Genomic DNA, 18660 nt, shown 5'->3' with positions numbered 1-18660 from the left:
ACCCTACAGGTGGCAGTGCTGTACATTCGCCTGAAACTCGAAGCCGCAAAGTTCGGACTGGTGGTGAATGCCTCAAAAACAAAGTACATGCTGGTAGGCGGAACCGAACACGATCGGATTGTTGACAACAATGTGAGTCGGGAAATTCGATGGCGCATCATCAGCGGAAGTCGAGCCTACTACGGGCTCCAGAAGGAACTGCGGTCTCAAAAGAATCACCTACGCACCAACTGCACCTTGTACAAAACGCTTATAAAGACCGGTGGTCCTCTACTGTTTTCGTGTTGCAAGAATGCCGGACAACAACCCTGCAAAGCTGGTGTTTGCTACTGATCCGGTTGGCACAAGAAGGCGTGGAGCGCCTGTATGTTTATTAACTGCACAACTCTTTCTGAAAATTTTGTGTATTGCAAAGTAATGGTAGGTTTGGATAGAAACAGTTCTAGGTGAATGCAGGTGAAGCTTTTATAATTTGAAGTGATCTGCATTCAAAATGATCTAAGAAACTGTTTATACATGAACTTGATGGATGATAAAAAGTCGTAGTAACGGAAGCTTTGACTTAAATAGGTCAGTGAACTAATTTACTATAAAGTGTATAAAGCTAAACAATCTCCATCAAACCTGTTTAACACCATCCAACGTAGATACTGTACAACACAAATATCCGGGATAGAAAACTAGCACAAACTTTTTCCAAGATCTCGTATATTTTTACTCTAAATAATCAAACCACTCACGCAAAACCTACACGAGATCTCAAATACACACATCAATAACACAGTTTGCACGAATTTCCTACTCCGGTCAGTTTGTCGGCTTCGCCAATGCTAGACTTACCTCTCCAACCATGTTAACAATACCGATAATAGAAATCAGCATCGACGATTGTGACGCCGTGAAGCCCATCTCCGTGGCATTATCGGTCAGATACACGTACGGCACATCGTACCACGTGTACAGCAGGAAGTTCGAGATCGCAAACAGTAGGAACCGGATATCGCGGAAATATGACAAGTCCAAAATACTGACCAGCAGTGTTTTGAACTCATCTATTCCCTGATACCAAGCGGTCTTTTCCTTAGCGATCGTTGTCATCGAGTTCCGGTAGATATCCGGACAGGACGAAGCCCGTAGGCGGTAGCGCTGGATATTCAGCATGGCTCCACGGTATGTTAAAGAATGCCGGTGCATTCGGAGATCCTTGAGATAGGCGGTCGTTGGCGTCCGCAGGCCCGTTGTTCTGTGACTGTGCGTCCGACGCAGGAACGGATGGTGGTTGTGTTCGACGTCGTCACCCGGCGGAAGATTGAGCTGGCGGTGCTCCTGGGAACTGGGAGATACTACTTGGTCCGGGTTGCCAGCCTTCTCCGGGGAAAGTTCATTGCTCTTAGGTGCTAGAGGTTCACTGAAGCTACGAGAATGTAGCAGATTAGGATAATTTTGCAAAACATGCTCGTGCACATTTCTATGCTTGTAGAGTAATTCTAATACTTCGTAGGGAACTTTCTCCCCGTTCTTGATGAAGGTCGGCAGCGTTATCAACGAGCTGAACAACCGTGGATCATTCGGATCGATCATCTGGTCGCCTTTAGCTCCCTGGTGTACATTCTCGTTAGCTCCACCAACAAGACCTCCGCCAGCCGCAGGATCCACCGCGTTCAGATTGCTAGCCGTCCCCGCGGTATTCGTACTGTTGCTCACCGAGTACGAATCGGCTTCCTTCTGTTTCCGCTTGAGTTTCGATTTGTGCGTCGTCCACTCGAGGTCGCGCATCAGAAGGCCACAAAGACACATGTTGAGAAAAATACCCGCCAAAATGAGCGTCGTCCCGCGCCACCCGTACTCGTCCAGAAGAATCTGAGTCACCTTGGCGAAGATGCACGTTCCAATACCGCTACCGCAAACCGACAGTCCCGTCGCAAACGAACGCTTCTTGTCAAAATAGTACGCCACGATGACTACGGCGGCCACGTAGCACAGGCTCAACCCGAAGCCGGCCAATACACCGAACGTCAAGTACAGCATTTCGATCGATTCCGCATAGGCAGAGATGGCAAACCCGGCCGATGCTAAGATGGATCCCACGATGGTAACGTTCCGACAGCCGTACCGGTCCGTGAGAAACGATGCCACCGGTCCAGAGAGCAGTGGCATGGCCATGAACAACGATCCAACCCAGGCGGTTTTACCTGTAATGGAGAGAAGAGAGTGACAAATGAGATTGATAATGTTCTGTGAGAGACACTACTGGATAAAATTTCAACCATCATTCAACAATAATAACAAAATCGCAACCTGAATTTGTAGCGATAATCCACCCAATGCGACATAGGTTTGTCCCAACTTTACCATTAGCATTAACACTTGAATTACCAAGGGTCCAAAAAAACTTTGACAAGGTATTTCTCTGTTCTTTGAGCACTTCCACAGTTATTAATTGAAGGACTTCCTTTGCCTGCCATTGCATGAATTTGAATATTGTGAGGCAAGTACAATGATACACTATGCCCAGTGTCGAGAAAATTTTCCCGACCGTAACGGAAATCGAACCCGCCGTCTCCGGATTGGCGATCCATAGCCGTAACCACTAGACTAACTGGAGACCCCTTACAATGTAGTCAATAAAACTAAACTTAAAACGATAACTTGTAGTTTTTTAGCCTTGAATTGCTCGTAGCAGTTTGGGGGAATACTTGAGGAATAATAGTGATGTTTTCATAACACTCAAATTTTGATTCACTCAAAAACCAACGAAAGTACCACATTTTTCACACAAAGTGGTATTATGAAAAAATAATAAAGCACTACAAATGCACAAAAATATAAGATATTGGAGTGGAACATTACAAATGCGTAATAAACTAGGACAACACATTTGGACATGCACAACACAGCACATACATTTTGCCCTGTTACCCTAGTGGATAACGATTTCCGATGACAGGATTACGAGGTTTCATTTCTCTGGCAGGTTGCCTATTGTTCGCAGCCTTAGTTGCTTTCATAGCTTGAGTTTTGTCCAGGAATTCCTAATCCTAAGGGGCATCCCGATTCGGGTTTCATCACTAGAGTTTTATAACTTGAAGTCTATGCCAGGGAATGGTTTACATCTCTAGTAATCACGTCCCGAAATGGCCTGAATGTTGGCAATCGAAATAGGATTGCGGGCCTCTATTCTGCCAGAGCCCTATAAATGTGCATTAAGACAAGGGGAATATTTATAAGTTAAAATAGCACATTTAACACAAAAATAAAACTTGTAATAGTGGTTGACAAATAAAAATGACTTACAATATATTGTAGTTTTTTGCCTTGAAATTATCCGTGAAAGAGTACTGGATATATATGATAAACAATAGTGGCGTTTTCATGACACTCTTAATTTATGTTAATCAAAAACTTACATAAATACCATGATTTTCATACAAAACAGCCAATAAACCAAAATTTAAAGCCATGTAGTTGTTTGGCCGTCACTGGCCGTCAATTTGTTTAAGGACAGACTTGTTAGAATCCCAACATAGCCGCCACAATGGCCGACTTTGGCACCTACTCACAATTTCGAGGGCACAAATCTCTTCGTAAACAAAACCAGCGCACCTGAGCTTCTCATTTTAAGCTAATTACAAGTGAGCAAGAACAGAATAATAAAATGCACTGTTGTTTGAAGCTTGCGTCTTATAAGCAATCTTGGAATATCCTGGATCTCTATTTCTCTAAGAATAAACCCTCAAGGGAATCCCTGGAGAAATTCTTGAACTCCCAATAAGTGGCATTCTTGGAAAAATCCTGGAATTGACCTGAAGGAATTTCTGGGCGAATAGTTGGAATGTATTCAAAAATAAATGCTTGGGGAATTTAAAAAAGAATTCCTAGAGGAATTCGTGGTGCATTTTTTAGAGAAATTTCGTGTGGAAACCTTGAGAGAATTCCGAGAGAGCCTTCTCTGGATTAATTCCTCTAAAATTTCTTGGAGAAATGTCTCAAAGCGCTTCTAAGTAAGTCACAGTGACTGTACAATAATAACAGAAAATATTTCTGAAAGAATCGTAGGAAGAACTTCTGAAGAAACATCTTTGCAGGAGCTGCAGGAGGTATTCTTGAAGAAATTCCTGGAAAAAAATCTTGGAATCCCTAATAAAACTGTGGAAGTCCTTAAAGATTTCTCGGAGATAAATTGTGAATAAATTCCTGGATAACTTATGTATCCCTCTTAAATTATCTTCAAGAATTCCAATACAAATCACTGGAGGAATTCATCTAGAAATCCTTCAAGTGATTCGAAAAAACTTCAGTTAATTCTGGAAAAAAAATCTTCAGTGAATCCCTGGAAAAGATTATGGACGGATTTCAGAAATTTCTGACCGAATCCCTGAATAAATTTTTGAAAAAATCCCGAGAGAAATTTCTGGAGGAATAACTACAGGTATGCCTGTATGCCTGAAGTAAACAGCGTAGGAATCCCTGGAAGAATTTCAGAAAGTATACATGGAGGAATCCCTGTTTGAATTCCTGGAGGAATACTTAGAGCCTTGGAGCAATTATAAGAGGAATCCCTGAAAAAAATTATCGGGATTAATTCCTAGACAAATTTCTAGAAGATTCCTTAAAGGAATCTTGAGAAAGGATTCCTGGAGAAAGTACTGCAGAAAAACCTGAAAAAAACTCTGGAGAAATCCCTGCCCCGGGGGAATTCCAGAAAAAAATTCCGTGGAAGAATTCCTGAAAGAATCCCTGGAAAAATCCCTGCAGCGATTTCTGGAGAAATGGAGGAATTCTTGGGGTAATTCCTGAAGGTATACTTGGTGGAATTCTTGGAGCAGTCCCAGAAGGAAAAACTTGGAAATTTCCGGGAGGAATTCCTGGGGGAATTACAGAAGGAATCCCTGAAAGATTTCTTTGAGAATTTCCTGGAAAAAAAAATCCTGGAGAAATTGCTCTAGAAATTTTTGAAGGAATACCTGCAGAAGTTCCTGGAGGAATCCCTGGAGAAATCTCTAAAGGATTTCCTTGAGGTATCTCTAAAGGAACCCCTGAAGAAATTCCTGGAGAAATCCCTAAAGGAATTCCTGCAGGTATGCATGAAGTAAACCCTGTAGGAATTTGAGAAAGTATTCCTGGATGAATTCCTGGAGGATTTCCTTGAAGAATCACTGGATAAACTTCAGGAAGTATCTCTGGAGGAATTCATAGATGAATACCTGGACGAGTCCCTGTAGGGTTTTTACAGGAATCCCTGCAGGATTTCCCAGAGCAATCCTGGAACAGTTGCTGAAGGAATTTCTGGAGGAATCTAAGGATCGATTTCTGAGGGAATTCCACGAGGAGTTTCTGAAGAAATCCCTGGAGGAAGTACAAAGAAAATCACTGAAGTTGTTGAGGAAATCCTGAAGGAATCTTAAAAAGAGTGCGTAGAGCAACTCTTGGAGGAATCCCTGAAGCAGTTCTACAGTTCCTGGAGGAAGTCTTGGATTGATTCCCGGAGGAGTTTCTGAAAGAATCCCAGGAAGAATTACTGAAGGAATCCCCAGAAGAGTCCTTTTTTTTTTTTGAAGAGTGACCAGGTGGAGCTGCAGGAAAGCTGATAGCAAAGCCCAGACCCTGTCCCAACTTTCCCCCTACTAGGACCAATACTCACGATGGACTAGACGATGTCGTCAACTTGTGCAAAGTGTGTAGTAATTAGCATTGGGTCGTAGTAGTTTTTAAAAATACTGTTTTTAACTTTTCCCATCGCACTAGTGTTTTGATCGAATGGAAGCTCCAAAGATGATTTGATAATTGAACAATATTTCAATAATCGAAAATCTCCGAGGTCACTGGACAACATTCAGAGATAAAAAAAAGGGTGTCTATGTCTATGTTAACGCCTTCAGAGTACTATTCTTAAGAAATATACAAAGAGCAAAAAGAAAAAAAAAAGTGTCGTAGCTAATTTTTAAAGATTTGATATTTCTGAAAATGCTTCGAAGACAGCTACCAGAGCTAGCGTTTTTTAGCCGATATGGGCAACTAGTTTTTCTGACAGCTTCCCCAAACAATAATCAGATAATATCCTCAGTTATTTTATAATACATTCTGAAAATTATTTCAAGCTGATTACCAATAGTGTCAATAACCGATGTTAGTCATTGACAGCACCAGCATCATCCCCAAATAACTCTCATATTAGTGTCAGATAACACTTTTTGAGCTTCCATTCGATATTGTAAAGAAATTTGTCAAAATATAGTCAATAATGTATCAAATTGTGTTTCTCATTTCGCTAGTCGTCTTCTGCATATCTGTGATCATCTCAGTCCAAAGTAATATTATATCCATCGTAACCCTTTACAACAGTGGTCACCAAACTGCGGCCCGCGGGCCGCATGCGGCCCTCAAGCAGATTCTGTGCGGCCCGCAAACGGATTTTGAAATGCATTGGAAAGTGGCCAACTCAAAATTTCATAATGACAACAGGGTATGAAAAACGGATCACGCCGAAAAACAAACGCTTTGTCCTAAACGGTGCATGTTGGTAACAAAGCGCTCCGCAACAAACGCATGTCAGGCGATGAGAGCAATAAAACAAACATCGCTTGCCGTGCGTGTGCCGATATTTCGACTTTTCTGCTGAAATTTTCGACCCACGTCATCGAATTCATAAGCATTTGAACGAATTAAGACTATTGCAAACCTCAGAGAAGAGTTTCAGTTGTAAAACAATGCGTAAATCACGATGTGAATAGAAAGAGACAAATATTCCTACCGTTTTTGTTGTGAACAAACTCGGGAGCGATTTTGTCATTATCTGCTAACGAAAAAACAAAGCGTTGTTGCCGTGCCTTCTTTGTTGCCTATTTTTCGCATGCGGTGGCATATTTTGCGTACACTGAATGACAATCAGCAATTTCACCATATTTTAATACGTTTATAAGAATAACTAAAACTTTACCAATATGTCTTACCCGAATTCTGCTGAGAAGATTGTCTTTCGCTTCAAAAATGAGTTTAGGCTACATTTCACAAGATCTCTGCCGTGGATTTTGACCTTGCAATAAAAATCGTCATTAGTATTTAGTTTGTTTAATTTTACGAAAATAAAAATAATTTTCACTTCGTTTTTGTCGATGAAAAAAAATCGCTACATTCAATACACTATGTATTCAGCAATTCTACCAGGAATTAATTCTAAAGCTTTTCATATATTTCGACTACAATTTCTCACGAAACGAACTGCTTCCGAAACTTTCAGAATAGCGCTAAAAACTTCAAGGATTGGGCAAGATACTCTTCATAGGAATGCTTTCGTGAGTTCCTCAAAACGTCTTTGCGAAATAGGTCCATAATTTTCTAGCCAGATTCAATGTTGCATATTTTTGTATGAATTTTAAGTAATTAGTCTGAAATAATTTGCTCAACATTTAAAATACAAAGAACTACAAAACCTGAATATATATTTTTTTAAATTTTCTACGATTTTCAGATTTTTTTTTCTAGTGAAATGTTTAATACAGTAATATTCCGATTTTATCACTCCTTCCGCGCGTCACACGATCATTTTTCATTTATTTGCTTTATTTGCAAATGTTTCCCCTTCTCTTCAAGATGAATGTTGAAAGCGTGTTCTGCAACGTTGAAAATATTGAAAATGTGTATAGATTTTGTAGAATATTTGAAATCATTTTTGGTAAGGGGCGTGATAAAATCGGAACAATACTGTATTTTGAAAAACAAAATCAAACGCATGGATTTTATGGTGCAACCTGAAAATTGTTAAAAATTAACTCTTGAGTGACTTGCGGCCCTCAGTCTCTTTTCAAAATTCAATTTTGGCCCGCAAAGACAGCTAGCCTGAGGATTACTGTTACAATGTCTTTACAAGGGCCCATATAGCCGAGGCGGTAAACGCACGGGTATTCAGCATGGCCATGCTGAGGGTGACGGGTTCGATTCCCGGTCGGTCCAGGATCTTTTCGTAAAGGAAATTTCCTTGACTTCCTTGGGCATAGAGTATCTTCGTGCCTGCCACACGATATACGCATGCAAAATGGTCATTGGCAGAGGAAGCTCTCAGTTAATAACTGTGGAAGTGCTCATAGAACACTAAGCTGAGAAGCAGGCTTTGTCCCAGTGAGGACGTTACGCCAAGAAGAGAGAGAGAGAACCCTTTACAATGTCAACCGTCCTAAGTCCTAACTAAATTCCTGCTTTTTTTGATCAGTGAAATAATACCATCTAAGATATAAAAACAAAGAAGTTCAGTCAACTGATTTTTATCAAAAATAAAAATGATAATGATTATTTGTCAACTTTTATAAATTCACAGAACTCATAAAATGAGAAATACAAATATAAACTCCTATAATCAACAGTTTTATCTTTACCTAATCAGTCCATAATTTTCTAATTGTAATGAATCTAATCTGTAAGGCTGTAAGTCAACTTATCCTAGCGTCCCCTGTCCTGTGTACTAACGAATTCAAGTAATGAATGATGAGTGTAACGCAGAGACCTCCTCTACCCACTCTTGCGTTACGTTAAATTTAACAATTATTATTAAATTTGAGAAAATTCAAAGAATGCAAAGATTAGGTCTATGCAAGCTAAATTATAATTTGTTTTTGACTTGTGATAAATGCACGACGGATACTCCTTTGGTTCCCATTAGCACTTACGGCGATTCCTTCACTTGCGCTCAACTCGTAAACTAGATATATCTAGCTCAAAGTCCAAGCGGTGGTGAATGAACTGGCGCTAAAGTGCTAATGAGTTAAGCCCTCCCATCGCGTCAAGATCGAATATCCAGGGGGAGGGAATCCCCAGAAGAGTCCTTGGAGCCATTTAAAAAACTCGGATGTTGTTCCTGGAAGAATCACAGAAAGAATTCCTGGGTGGATCCCTGGAGGAACTCTTGGAGGAATGTCTGAAGAAACCCCACGAGGAATCCCGGAACCAACCCTTAGGGAATCTCAGGAGAGCTTTCTCGGAATTCGCTAAGACTTTATGTAGGAATCATTGGATAAAAAGTATTGAAGGCATAATTGGATGGACTCCTAAAAGATTTTTTGTACAAAATGTTGCAGCAATTGCGGGATTATTTTTTGAATAATCTCTGGTAAAATTTTTGAAAGAATTTCTGGAAGACATTCCTGCAGAAACTCTTCGAATAATTCCAAATGGTTTTATTGGCGCATTATCTTGCGGAGTTCTGGAGAGAAAAACGGAAGAAATACCTGTAGAAATATCTGAAGGAATACCTTAAAGAATCTCAGGAGAAATACCTGCAGAAAACCGCGAAAACAGCACTGGAAGAATCACTGGAGAAATCTCTAAAGATTTCCCAGGACAAATCCCAAGAGATATGAGTGTTTCCTAGATGAATTCTTGAAGGAATCTCTGGAGCAATCCATGATAGAATCACTGCAAAATTTTTGGAGGGATTACTCATACTCATATAGTTGTCGAAACTATAGGAACAGCACCCAGCAAACCAGTAGTCGTATAGGGATGTAAGTCTAAAGTTATATTATTGGACAAATTAAGTTAGAATTATATAAGGTGCAATACCAGATTAGGTGAAATCCTTTAAAGAATCCCACAATTTTATCCGATTTCATTTGGCAGCATTAGTAACTTTAATTTTGCGTTCCAAATTATGCAACTTCAAGTTGACATTCTTCAACAACTTCAAATGCACTTGTTGCGACTTCATTGTAATCTTAAATGCGAGATTATATATGGGGTCATATTTGTAAAAATTTAATTATACGGTAAAGGGTTCTAGTGGATGATGAAAATAAAGTGGCGCATCGTTTAACTCCATTAAGCACAGATGGAGGCGAATTTTATTACATTCACCCACGTTATTATTGTGTTAATCGTTCACCTACCTGAATGTCCTACTGGCAGCTTCAAGGGCAGCTCTGTCCAAAAACCAGCCCAGCCGTATCGCGGATCAGCAGCTGCGCTGTTCAAGAAGATGTTTCTCTCGTTCCCTGAACGATTTCTGCATTCAGCTTCTGCATAGCGTGATATCCACATAATTATAGAAATTCACGCAAACACCAACATCAATTTCACACTTTGCTTGAATTCTCATCACCATTTTTTCAAAAACTCATACTTTTAATTAAGACTCGAACACGACTTGTTGTCATTTTCTTGTTTGTGAAAACGAAATCATATAAAGGCTCAAACCAAGTTATACTTGAAATTATATAATACGCCGAAAGAATTCGCCTAGAGTTAAATGTTTCAAAATGATATTGTCCATTTTCAACATTCCCTTTTGAATGAATAAATATCCATGACTGAGTTGCGACAGAGTAACGTCAACCAATTTGCTAGCTGGGTTTGGGTGCACAATTTTATCACCCAATACTGGTACTTGTAGCCATTCAGACCAGTATTCTAATTATTGATAATTGCCTAAATTTCACGTCCTATAACAGTCAGTGATTGACACAGTGGTAGGGTATCTGATTAATAAGCTGCAGGTAGAAAAATCGAGACTTGAAAACTTCTTTTTTTATATTTGAACATGTTAAAAGGAAATCGTATATACTGCCAAACAAAGTTATAAAAAGAAGTTATATTACATGCCAAATGAATTCGCCTGAAGTTGTATAGCACAAAGTGGTTTTCTCAAAATGTACGTATATGGCCTCCAAATTTGTGCGAATAGAGCATATTTGGTGCATTTTATACAATGTGTTTTGGACGGTTAAGAGTTCACTTCGCACAGTTGTTGCTGAGTTATGTGAATCAATTTGTTGGCTGGGCAGTCATTTTGATTCCTCAAAACTGCAATTCTGATTTGAATATTCCTAGTGTGGTTCCAACAATCTTTTTTGCTCCACACCGCTTATTTGATTCGTAACCAGATTCTATGCCTTCTCTCAAAATTTGAGCTCATTTGGTTGAAAATTGAGACCATAAAACCCTTCAAAGTTTGTATAGGAATTACTATGGGAAAACGATGTTTTTCATTCAATCAAGCGTAGTACTTCCCCATGTGCTCTAGAGCGTTAGTTGACCCTTCTAGGTAACTCAATCAGCTACAACTTTGCCGAAGACTGCATTTAAATCGCATGCCTCATTAATTAGTAACCGCACCGATTTTTATCCAGAATCGAAATTTTTACTCATGATGGTTAAACTTTTCTGTGGGCATCACTGCATTTTGAAGTAAAACATAGTAGCCATGATTTCAGTGTGCTATCTTTGGCGCCATATGCAGCAATGTTGCCTGCTGGGAAGCTGGATAATCACTGTTAAAGTTTGTCCAGTTGGATACAAATCGATAACTAATTAATGAGGCGTCCGATTTTAATGCGGTCTTCGGCAAAGTTGTAGCTGATAGAATAGCCTAGGAGAACCAAGGGCCAATTAACCCTCTAGGGCAGTTGGAAAAATGCTACGGTCGATCGAATGATAAACATCGTTTTCCCATAGTAATTCCCATACAAACTTTGATGGGCTTGTGCAGTTTCAATCTTCAACCAAATGAGCGCAATTTTTGGGAGAAGGCATAGAATCTTGTTACGCGTCATATTGGCCCCAACATTTTACTATGGTTAAATATTGTACTATGTGTGCCGTTAAATGATATTTTTTATAAATATGTTTAAATACTTTTACAAAAATTCAAATTTTTCCTCAACATACATGTATATAATAGTTTAACCCGTTATTCTTTTACACACTTCGAAAAACTCATGTAATTTTGTGTTGGAGTAAACCGACATATGTATTGCAGCGATGTAAATGACACAAAATTAGGGGTAGGCGGGGCAATATGGACACCCTAAGGTTTTTTCAACTTTACCTGGCAAGATGTCAAAAAAGTTCAGTTTTTTGATACATGTATCCTTTTAAAGTCTATTTAGCATCTATTGCATAATAATGTTCACGAAGAAAAATGCTTTATCCACTTCAAAAAGTGTTTTGAAAAATGTTGGTTTTTCATTACCGTCTTCAAGCATACGGGGCAGAATGGACACCCCCATGGGGCAATATGGACACCATGAGAGTTTTACGAATTTTGTACATTATTTACACCTATAAAGTCATTTCATTACAAAACAACTATTATGGATGAATAATACGCCGAAGTAGTTCATTTTTGTTCAGTTAATTTAAATTCAGGCTGTTTTGGATAAAGCTTCGTTTTTGTCGGCATATGCAGCTGTGCCTAGAACAACTATTTTCCACTGCTGTCGTTTTTTGACCAATTTGTTTCACCCTATGTCTACTATAGTGAACATTTAATCGACAATATACTGAAATCGAAGAATTTGGTTGGTTTGTGATTTAGGTTATATTTTTCCCTTGCCGCTTCTTTCAAAAAGGTGAGTGTCCATTTTGCCCCGGCAGCAGAAGATATTTCCAAACTTGATATATAAACATGTTAAGCATGTAGATACAGCAACACTACTTGCATGTATTCTAGAAATATCAGATTTTAATCGACCTGCAATAAATTTATCATTAAATCTTATTTTAGATGGCGTGAAAATTATAATTTCCATGCACAAAAAGCGGAGGCCGCAACTTTTTCGTGTAAAATCAAGTATAATTTTAATTTCGAATGTTTCTTTCCTGAAACTACGTTTTAGATAAATGGACTATATTCTCCATTCATTAAAAGTTCAAAAAAGTTCGCATATTTCATAATATTGAGGGTGTCCATTCTGCCCCGGGTGTCCATATTGCCCCACCTACCCCTAAGTGTGATTTTTACAAGAGACTGATTCAAGCTTGTTTGTAATTTTACTGCATGTACTGCATGTACTGCATGTTACTGGCAGTAACATAACCTCAATTCCTCCATTTGTTTATCAGAGCTCTACTCCCCAGGTTTCTCTCTGTGTAAAATGCAATAAAGACAAGATACAAGAATCACAGAAAGAATTCCTGGAGGAACTTTTGGAGGAATTTCTGAAGAAACCCCACGAGGAATTCCGGAACCAATCCTTCGGGAATCTCCGAAGAGCTTTAAAAATATATAATAATAAATAAATAAAAATATTGAAGGAATAATTGGATGGACTCCTAAAAGATTTTTTGTACAAAAAGTTGCAGTAATTGCGGAATTGTAATTTTTTGAATGAATTTCTGGAAGACATTCCTGCAAAAATACTTCGAAATATTCCAAATAGAATTACACAAGTTTACAAAATAAAACGAAAGTCATGAACTTCTGTCAACGATCAAAATTTTTGAAGCACAATTTAGTGCTGATTTCGAAACCGACCTTCAAAAATTTTTAAGTAGAACAGTTTTTGAGTTTTAGCTCAATATCGAGCTTTGCAACTTTTCAAAATATGTAATTTACTAAAATTCAAATATATTGCGTTTTGTTCAACCAATTTTAAATATTTTTCCATAAATTAAAAGCTGAATACAATACCATTCGATCATCCGAATACAGGTTTTGCGTCAGATTGAGGAAATTCAATATATTGGCGAGTTTTAGGGACGATCTCCTTAAATTTTAGCAAAATTCTCAATTTTTTTTGAAGAAATGTATTTTTTTCAATAAGAAAAAACCAACTTAAAAATTCTTTCTCGACGTTTATTTGACATATCATATGTAGGCGAGTTACAGTAAAAATTTCAGCTCAATCGGAGCATTGATTACGGAGAATGAGATGTGTGAAGTGAGCGACTTTGCTTAAAAATAGAACAAAAATCAATTTCAAAGCATTAACCTTGTATGGAAAGTCGAAAAAATTTCCGCTCTACTGTAATTTTTTTCCTTCGCGTTTTCGAACTCAGGGCATGATTCTACATCAAAAATGATCATCAGCTTGCCGAGTTCAAAAATGCTGTAAACTAGTGTTATTGGAGCAATCAATAGCGGAATTCTGGAAGGAATAAATGGAGAAATACCTGAAGAAATCTCTGAAGGAATAACTGCAGAAAACCACGAAAACAGCACTGGAACAATCACTGGAGAAGCCTTTAAAGATATACCAGGACAAATCCCAAAAGATATTTCTGGTACAATCCCTAGATGTATTCTTGAAGGAATCTCTAGAGGAATCCATGATGAAATCACTGCATAATTCCTGGAGGGATTACTCATACTCATATAGTTTCAGAAACTATAGGAACAACTCTAAAACAGTCATTTTGGTTCCTCAAAAATGCAATACTGACATTCACATAGCGGGTGACCATGCCGCTCGAAAATCATCTCAAGTCAGGCCCCCCGTGGGCCGCCTCCAGAAAACAAATCCAAGCTATGCCAATACTCACAGCAGGTCTCTTTCAACAAAAACACGTTCTACAGAAATTGTTATAACTTTGATAATTAGTACTTTCAAGTTCTCAAGCTGGTTTTACACATCAACCTTCCTAGGATAATAGATTTTTTCACACCACGATGGCGTAGTGCACGTACAGCGTGCCTGTCTGGATCATATTGACCCCAACATCTTACTAATGTTAAATATATTGTACTATGAATGACGTAAAAAGATATTTTTTGAAAATATGTCTACAATGTAGACTCTACATACTTTTACAAAAATTCAAACTTTTCCTTATTTTCACGCACCTCAACATATATGTATAACCCCTTAACCCGTTATTCCTTGACTTATCAAATTTAAGTTCAGCTTTCATTAAAACAATCAATCTTATAGGTAATAAATGCAATCTTACACTCACCTTTGCCTTCGCCAAAATAATTCAACAGCTCCACGTACAGCACGCCAAAGCTGAACGTCACTCCATCGGCAATCAAATTCACCATAAACGAAGCAAAGCACACTACCCAACCCCAGCCCCCATCCGGAGGCCGTGCTTCAGCATATCCACCGAGCGAACTGTTCTCATTCGAGGAGGAAGACGTGCTCGACCCGGAACCAGACTCCTGCGACAATATGCTGCCCACCGGACTGGAACACATCGGCTGCTTGCCGCTGCCATTATTATTGTTGTTATTGTTGCCACCTACACTGCCAAGATCCTGCTCGGCGCCGGAACCGCGGCAACAGTACCCGTTCTCCGGCTTACTGAACTGCACATGGTGAACAACCGGACGATCGTCGATCACCGTTTCGACCGGCAACTGAAACTGTAGATTAAGCCGTTGCTTCTGACCACTCCCACCGTTCAATTCCTTGCCGAAACTTAAATTCGAAGGACTCTTCACAATACTTTTCGGTTTGCGTTTTTCACTTTCCACGTTCACTTTCAGCAAAGGTTTCACGTCTTCCGCATTTTCATCGGTTTCCGTCGAGCTACCCCGGGCATCTCGCGTCGCCGCCAATTTCTTCAACCGATCGCACTCAATGCCTTCGTCTTCCCGCTCAACGTGGCCATCGTCGTAAATCTTATTCACGTAAATGTTCCCTTTCAGAAGCGATTCCCGCTCACCCCCAGCACAAATTTCTTCTTCGTCATCACCCCCGGCGATCACTTGCGTAGCTTCCGTGACTTTGTCACCACTCACAAAGCTAGTATTCTTTGTCTCTGGGTCATCCGTCGCGGCACTACCACTGACGCAAGAACTGTTACCGGAGTCGCTGGACGTCTGGTGCAGTCCGTCCGAACCACCGAACGAACCGCCGGACGATGACACGGCGGACCCGAGCGTAGCCAGCTGTCCGCTCGGCGATTGCTTCGGTGTCGATGTAGAGGAGAAGTGATTGCTTTGGCTGTTGTTATTCGTTGACTGCTGTTGATGGTTGTTCAAGCCATTCCTGGTATGGTCCTTCGGTTTAGCATGACCGTTGGCGGTCTTAGGGGACTGTTGGTACTGCTGCTGCTGCTGTTGCTGTAGCTGTTGGCCAATATTGGCGCTATCGTTGATATTACTACTATTGGAGACTCTAACGATATCCATTGTTCGAGATTACGGCGATTACTACGCCTTGATAATGGGTCTAGTTGGGGGGCTAGCATGCGGAAAACCTGTAAGAAGAACAGAAAAATACATTGTATTAGTTTGATTATGAGCTTTATTGATTTAAAATAATATTTGAGTCTGATGTAGTCTTAGCTCACGAGAGTAGACACCAGCAGCGGCTCGACCTTCAAGAAGAGAACCATCAGTGTAACATACGATGCCGTCTGAAATACTTTCTCCAGATAACCAGATGTCCACTCATCCCGGGAAGGTAATTTCGTGAAAAATATGAAAACTTCAAGCAATTGCAAGACCGCTTTGTCTTAATTCACCATGAGAGGAAACAACGAAGTGTGTATTGATTTGCGGTTCACAGGAGTTTCCTCTAGTAGACCGAGTACCCGTAGATGGTAAGTGTAGGAAATGACAGATGAATGTGTAGTGGGGCAACATCGAAGAGAACTGCGAGCGCTGCCGTGGGAGTTGAAGAGAACGCTCCAGACTTTGCCATTAAGCACATTTCTTGGATATGGGCTAATTTTAATTAGATAGTTCTCACTTATTTAAAAAAAGGAGGACAAACTGATAGGTCTGAAACTCTTTGCTTCTTCATTGGACGCTAGACCCACTTTCGGAATAAACTTTACAGTAACATTCCGCCAGGATTTGGGAATACCCTGCGGCAAAACTGCAGTTTTTTCAAAACATGTTTGAAATAAACAAATCTCTTCTGAAGCAAAATAGGATATATCCGATATGCTCCAGCTCCAGGAGATTTGAAAGGAGCAAAGCTATTTAATGTCCACTCAATTGATTCCATAAATATGATACTCCTAGCCGAAGCCAAAGGATCATCACTATAAGAAAAGACATCAGGTTCATCCGAAGATGTAATTACCACATATCCGGGGAAGTGTGTACTGAATAAACATTCTAAAACTTCCTTATCAGAGAAAGTGAAATCGCCATTTGGCAAACGAAGTTCGTTCACTTGGAAATTCTAGATTTTGCAAGGATTTTGTTCAACCGACTGACTTCACTCAAACTGGAAACATTTGTAGAAAGGTTTTTTCCAGTCGGATCGCTCAGCAGACCAAAGAGCTTTCTGGTAGGCCGTACGCGAGCCGTCCTGAAATCTTTCGAACCAGCCGAACGTCGTTTGTTCCAGCTTTTTATACATTGTTTCCTGAGCTTCGTCAGATCAGACTTCCACCAGAGGGTTCCTCTTGTGGTCTTCACAGACCGCAGAGGGCAAGCTTCTAAAGCTTCCATAATAAAGGTCGTTGTAGTATCAACGGCATCATTTTATATAGGTACTTGAAGTGTCAATGGATGGTGAATATCCATAAATTAAACCGCAGCTAGATGAACGCAACAAGTTCAACTCGTCACTAATTTTGTTAGAGCGAAGCATTATGTCTAGCACTTCCAAGAAGGTTGGACGGTTGCCTATGTTAAGTAATCCAAGATCTGTACTACATAAGTATTTGTTGTACGGAAACGGAAATGGTCATAGTAGGCATCCAATCTAATGTCAATTAGTCTTTAGGAAAATATACTCATTCCTATTTGTTCGTTCATACAAGCTGTACGTGTTTTAATCACTGCGAGTCACACACTCTACAAGAGGTTACGGCTCAACTAACAATCACTCATTTTACAAGCACTTTCACGACGAATTTATTCAGCATGATGCTGAATAACATTTGGATAATTTTCAGGCACAACCTTTGTTCGGGTTTTGTTCACACAAATTTGGAGAAACTATAAAGCATAGTGTTGTGTACCAACTGAACTGTTTGTTGTTAAATCGTTTTATAACTATATAATGAAGCTGTTATTCAGCTTGAGCAAAAATTATTAAAAAATAAAAAAAGCAAAATTTTTCAATTTTCACGAGAGTTTATGATTGGGACTGTGAACAAATATTGTGAAATAATAACTACACATAAATTTACCTAAATCCATATTCAAACTCGAGACCCGTTGATTGCCAGCCGCATGCCTTCCTATCTGCGCCATCCTAGAAATGATGAATTGCAGCGCTCAAATCAAAACATAAACTTCCCGTGGTTTGATAATGATCAGACTTCGACTTCTATTCAGCAGTGGTGAATTAGCACAACATTATGGTTAACGACTGAACAACAGATTCATTCAGCTGTTGTTCAGTGAAAAACACGTGTTTGTCATCATGTACTGTGAGTCGAAGTATGATGAAACGAAAACGCTTATTTGACTTGTGAAAAACACATTATACAGATACATGTCCTAATTTTTTACATGAGCTTAATAAGAAGCAGAAAAAAAGTCTTGTTAAACTATGTCGTAAAGAAATTACTGCGAGTCGAATAAAAATCTTACTAAACGCTTGAAAAGTGTTTTAAATTAACATTGTTAATACCAATACGAAAAGTTGAACATTGGTTACTTTTTCTATTGAAATGGCATTTGTACAGTAATGTTTACATCTTAATATTAGTTCAGCTATAATTACTATTATAAAGCAATAATTCAGCATGTATGCTTGTTTGCAGCTGGTGATTGTTAGTTGGGGTATCCAGCGTAAAAGTTAGAAATGGAGAATGTGAATCCTGGAATCGAGAGACTGATCGGCAGGGAAAATTGGAGCACCTGGAAATTTGCTGTTCAAACTTATCTGGAAGTCGAAGATCTTTGGGAAGCGGTTGAACCCAGGAAGAATGCTGATGGAACGCTGGCGCCCGTCGATCCCGTTAAGGACAAAAATGCGAGAGGGAAGATTATCCTGTTCTTGGAGCCGGCAAATTATTACCATGTTTGTGAGGCCAGAACAG

General features: G+C 39.4%; 1 protein-coding gene across 7 annotated transcripts in view; it reads right to left on the bottom strand.

Annotated features, from left to right (window-relative positions):
- The window catches only part of LOC109424102 (uncharacterized), a 180485-nt gene that overhangs the window by 20658 nt on the left and 141167 nt on the right, over positions 1 to 18660 (bottom strand). For all 7 annotated transcript variants that reach the window (XM_029880209.2, XM_029880211.2, XM_029880212.2 and 4 more), the window contains 2 exons: positions 14662 to 15909; positions 841 to 2192 (listed from right to left, as the gene is read on the bottom strand). In XM_029880209.2, the coding sequence (XP_029736069.1) occupies positions 841 to 2192; positions 14662 to 15841 (2532 nt within the window). In that variant the 5' untranslated portion in view covers positions 15842 to 15909. The remainder of the gene's footprint in view (positions 1 to 840; positions 2193 to 14661; positions 15910 to 18660) is intronic.

This window comes from Aedes albopictus, chromosome 3 (genome assembly GCF_035046485.1).
Source record: "Aedes albopictus strain Foshan chromosome 3, AalbF5, whole genome shotgun sequence".
NCBI classification, from domain to species: domain Eukaryota; kingdom Metazoa; phylum Arthropoda; class Insecta; order Diptera; family Culicidae; genus Aedes; species Aedes albopictus.
The sequence above is the reverse complement of the archived record's forward strand: the minus strand, read 5'-3'. Positions and strand labels throughout refer to the sequence as shown.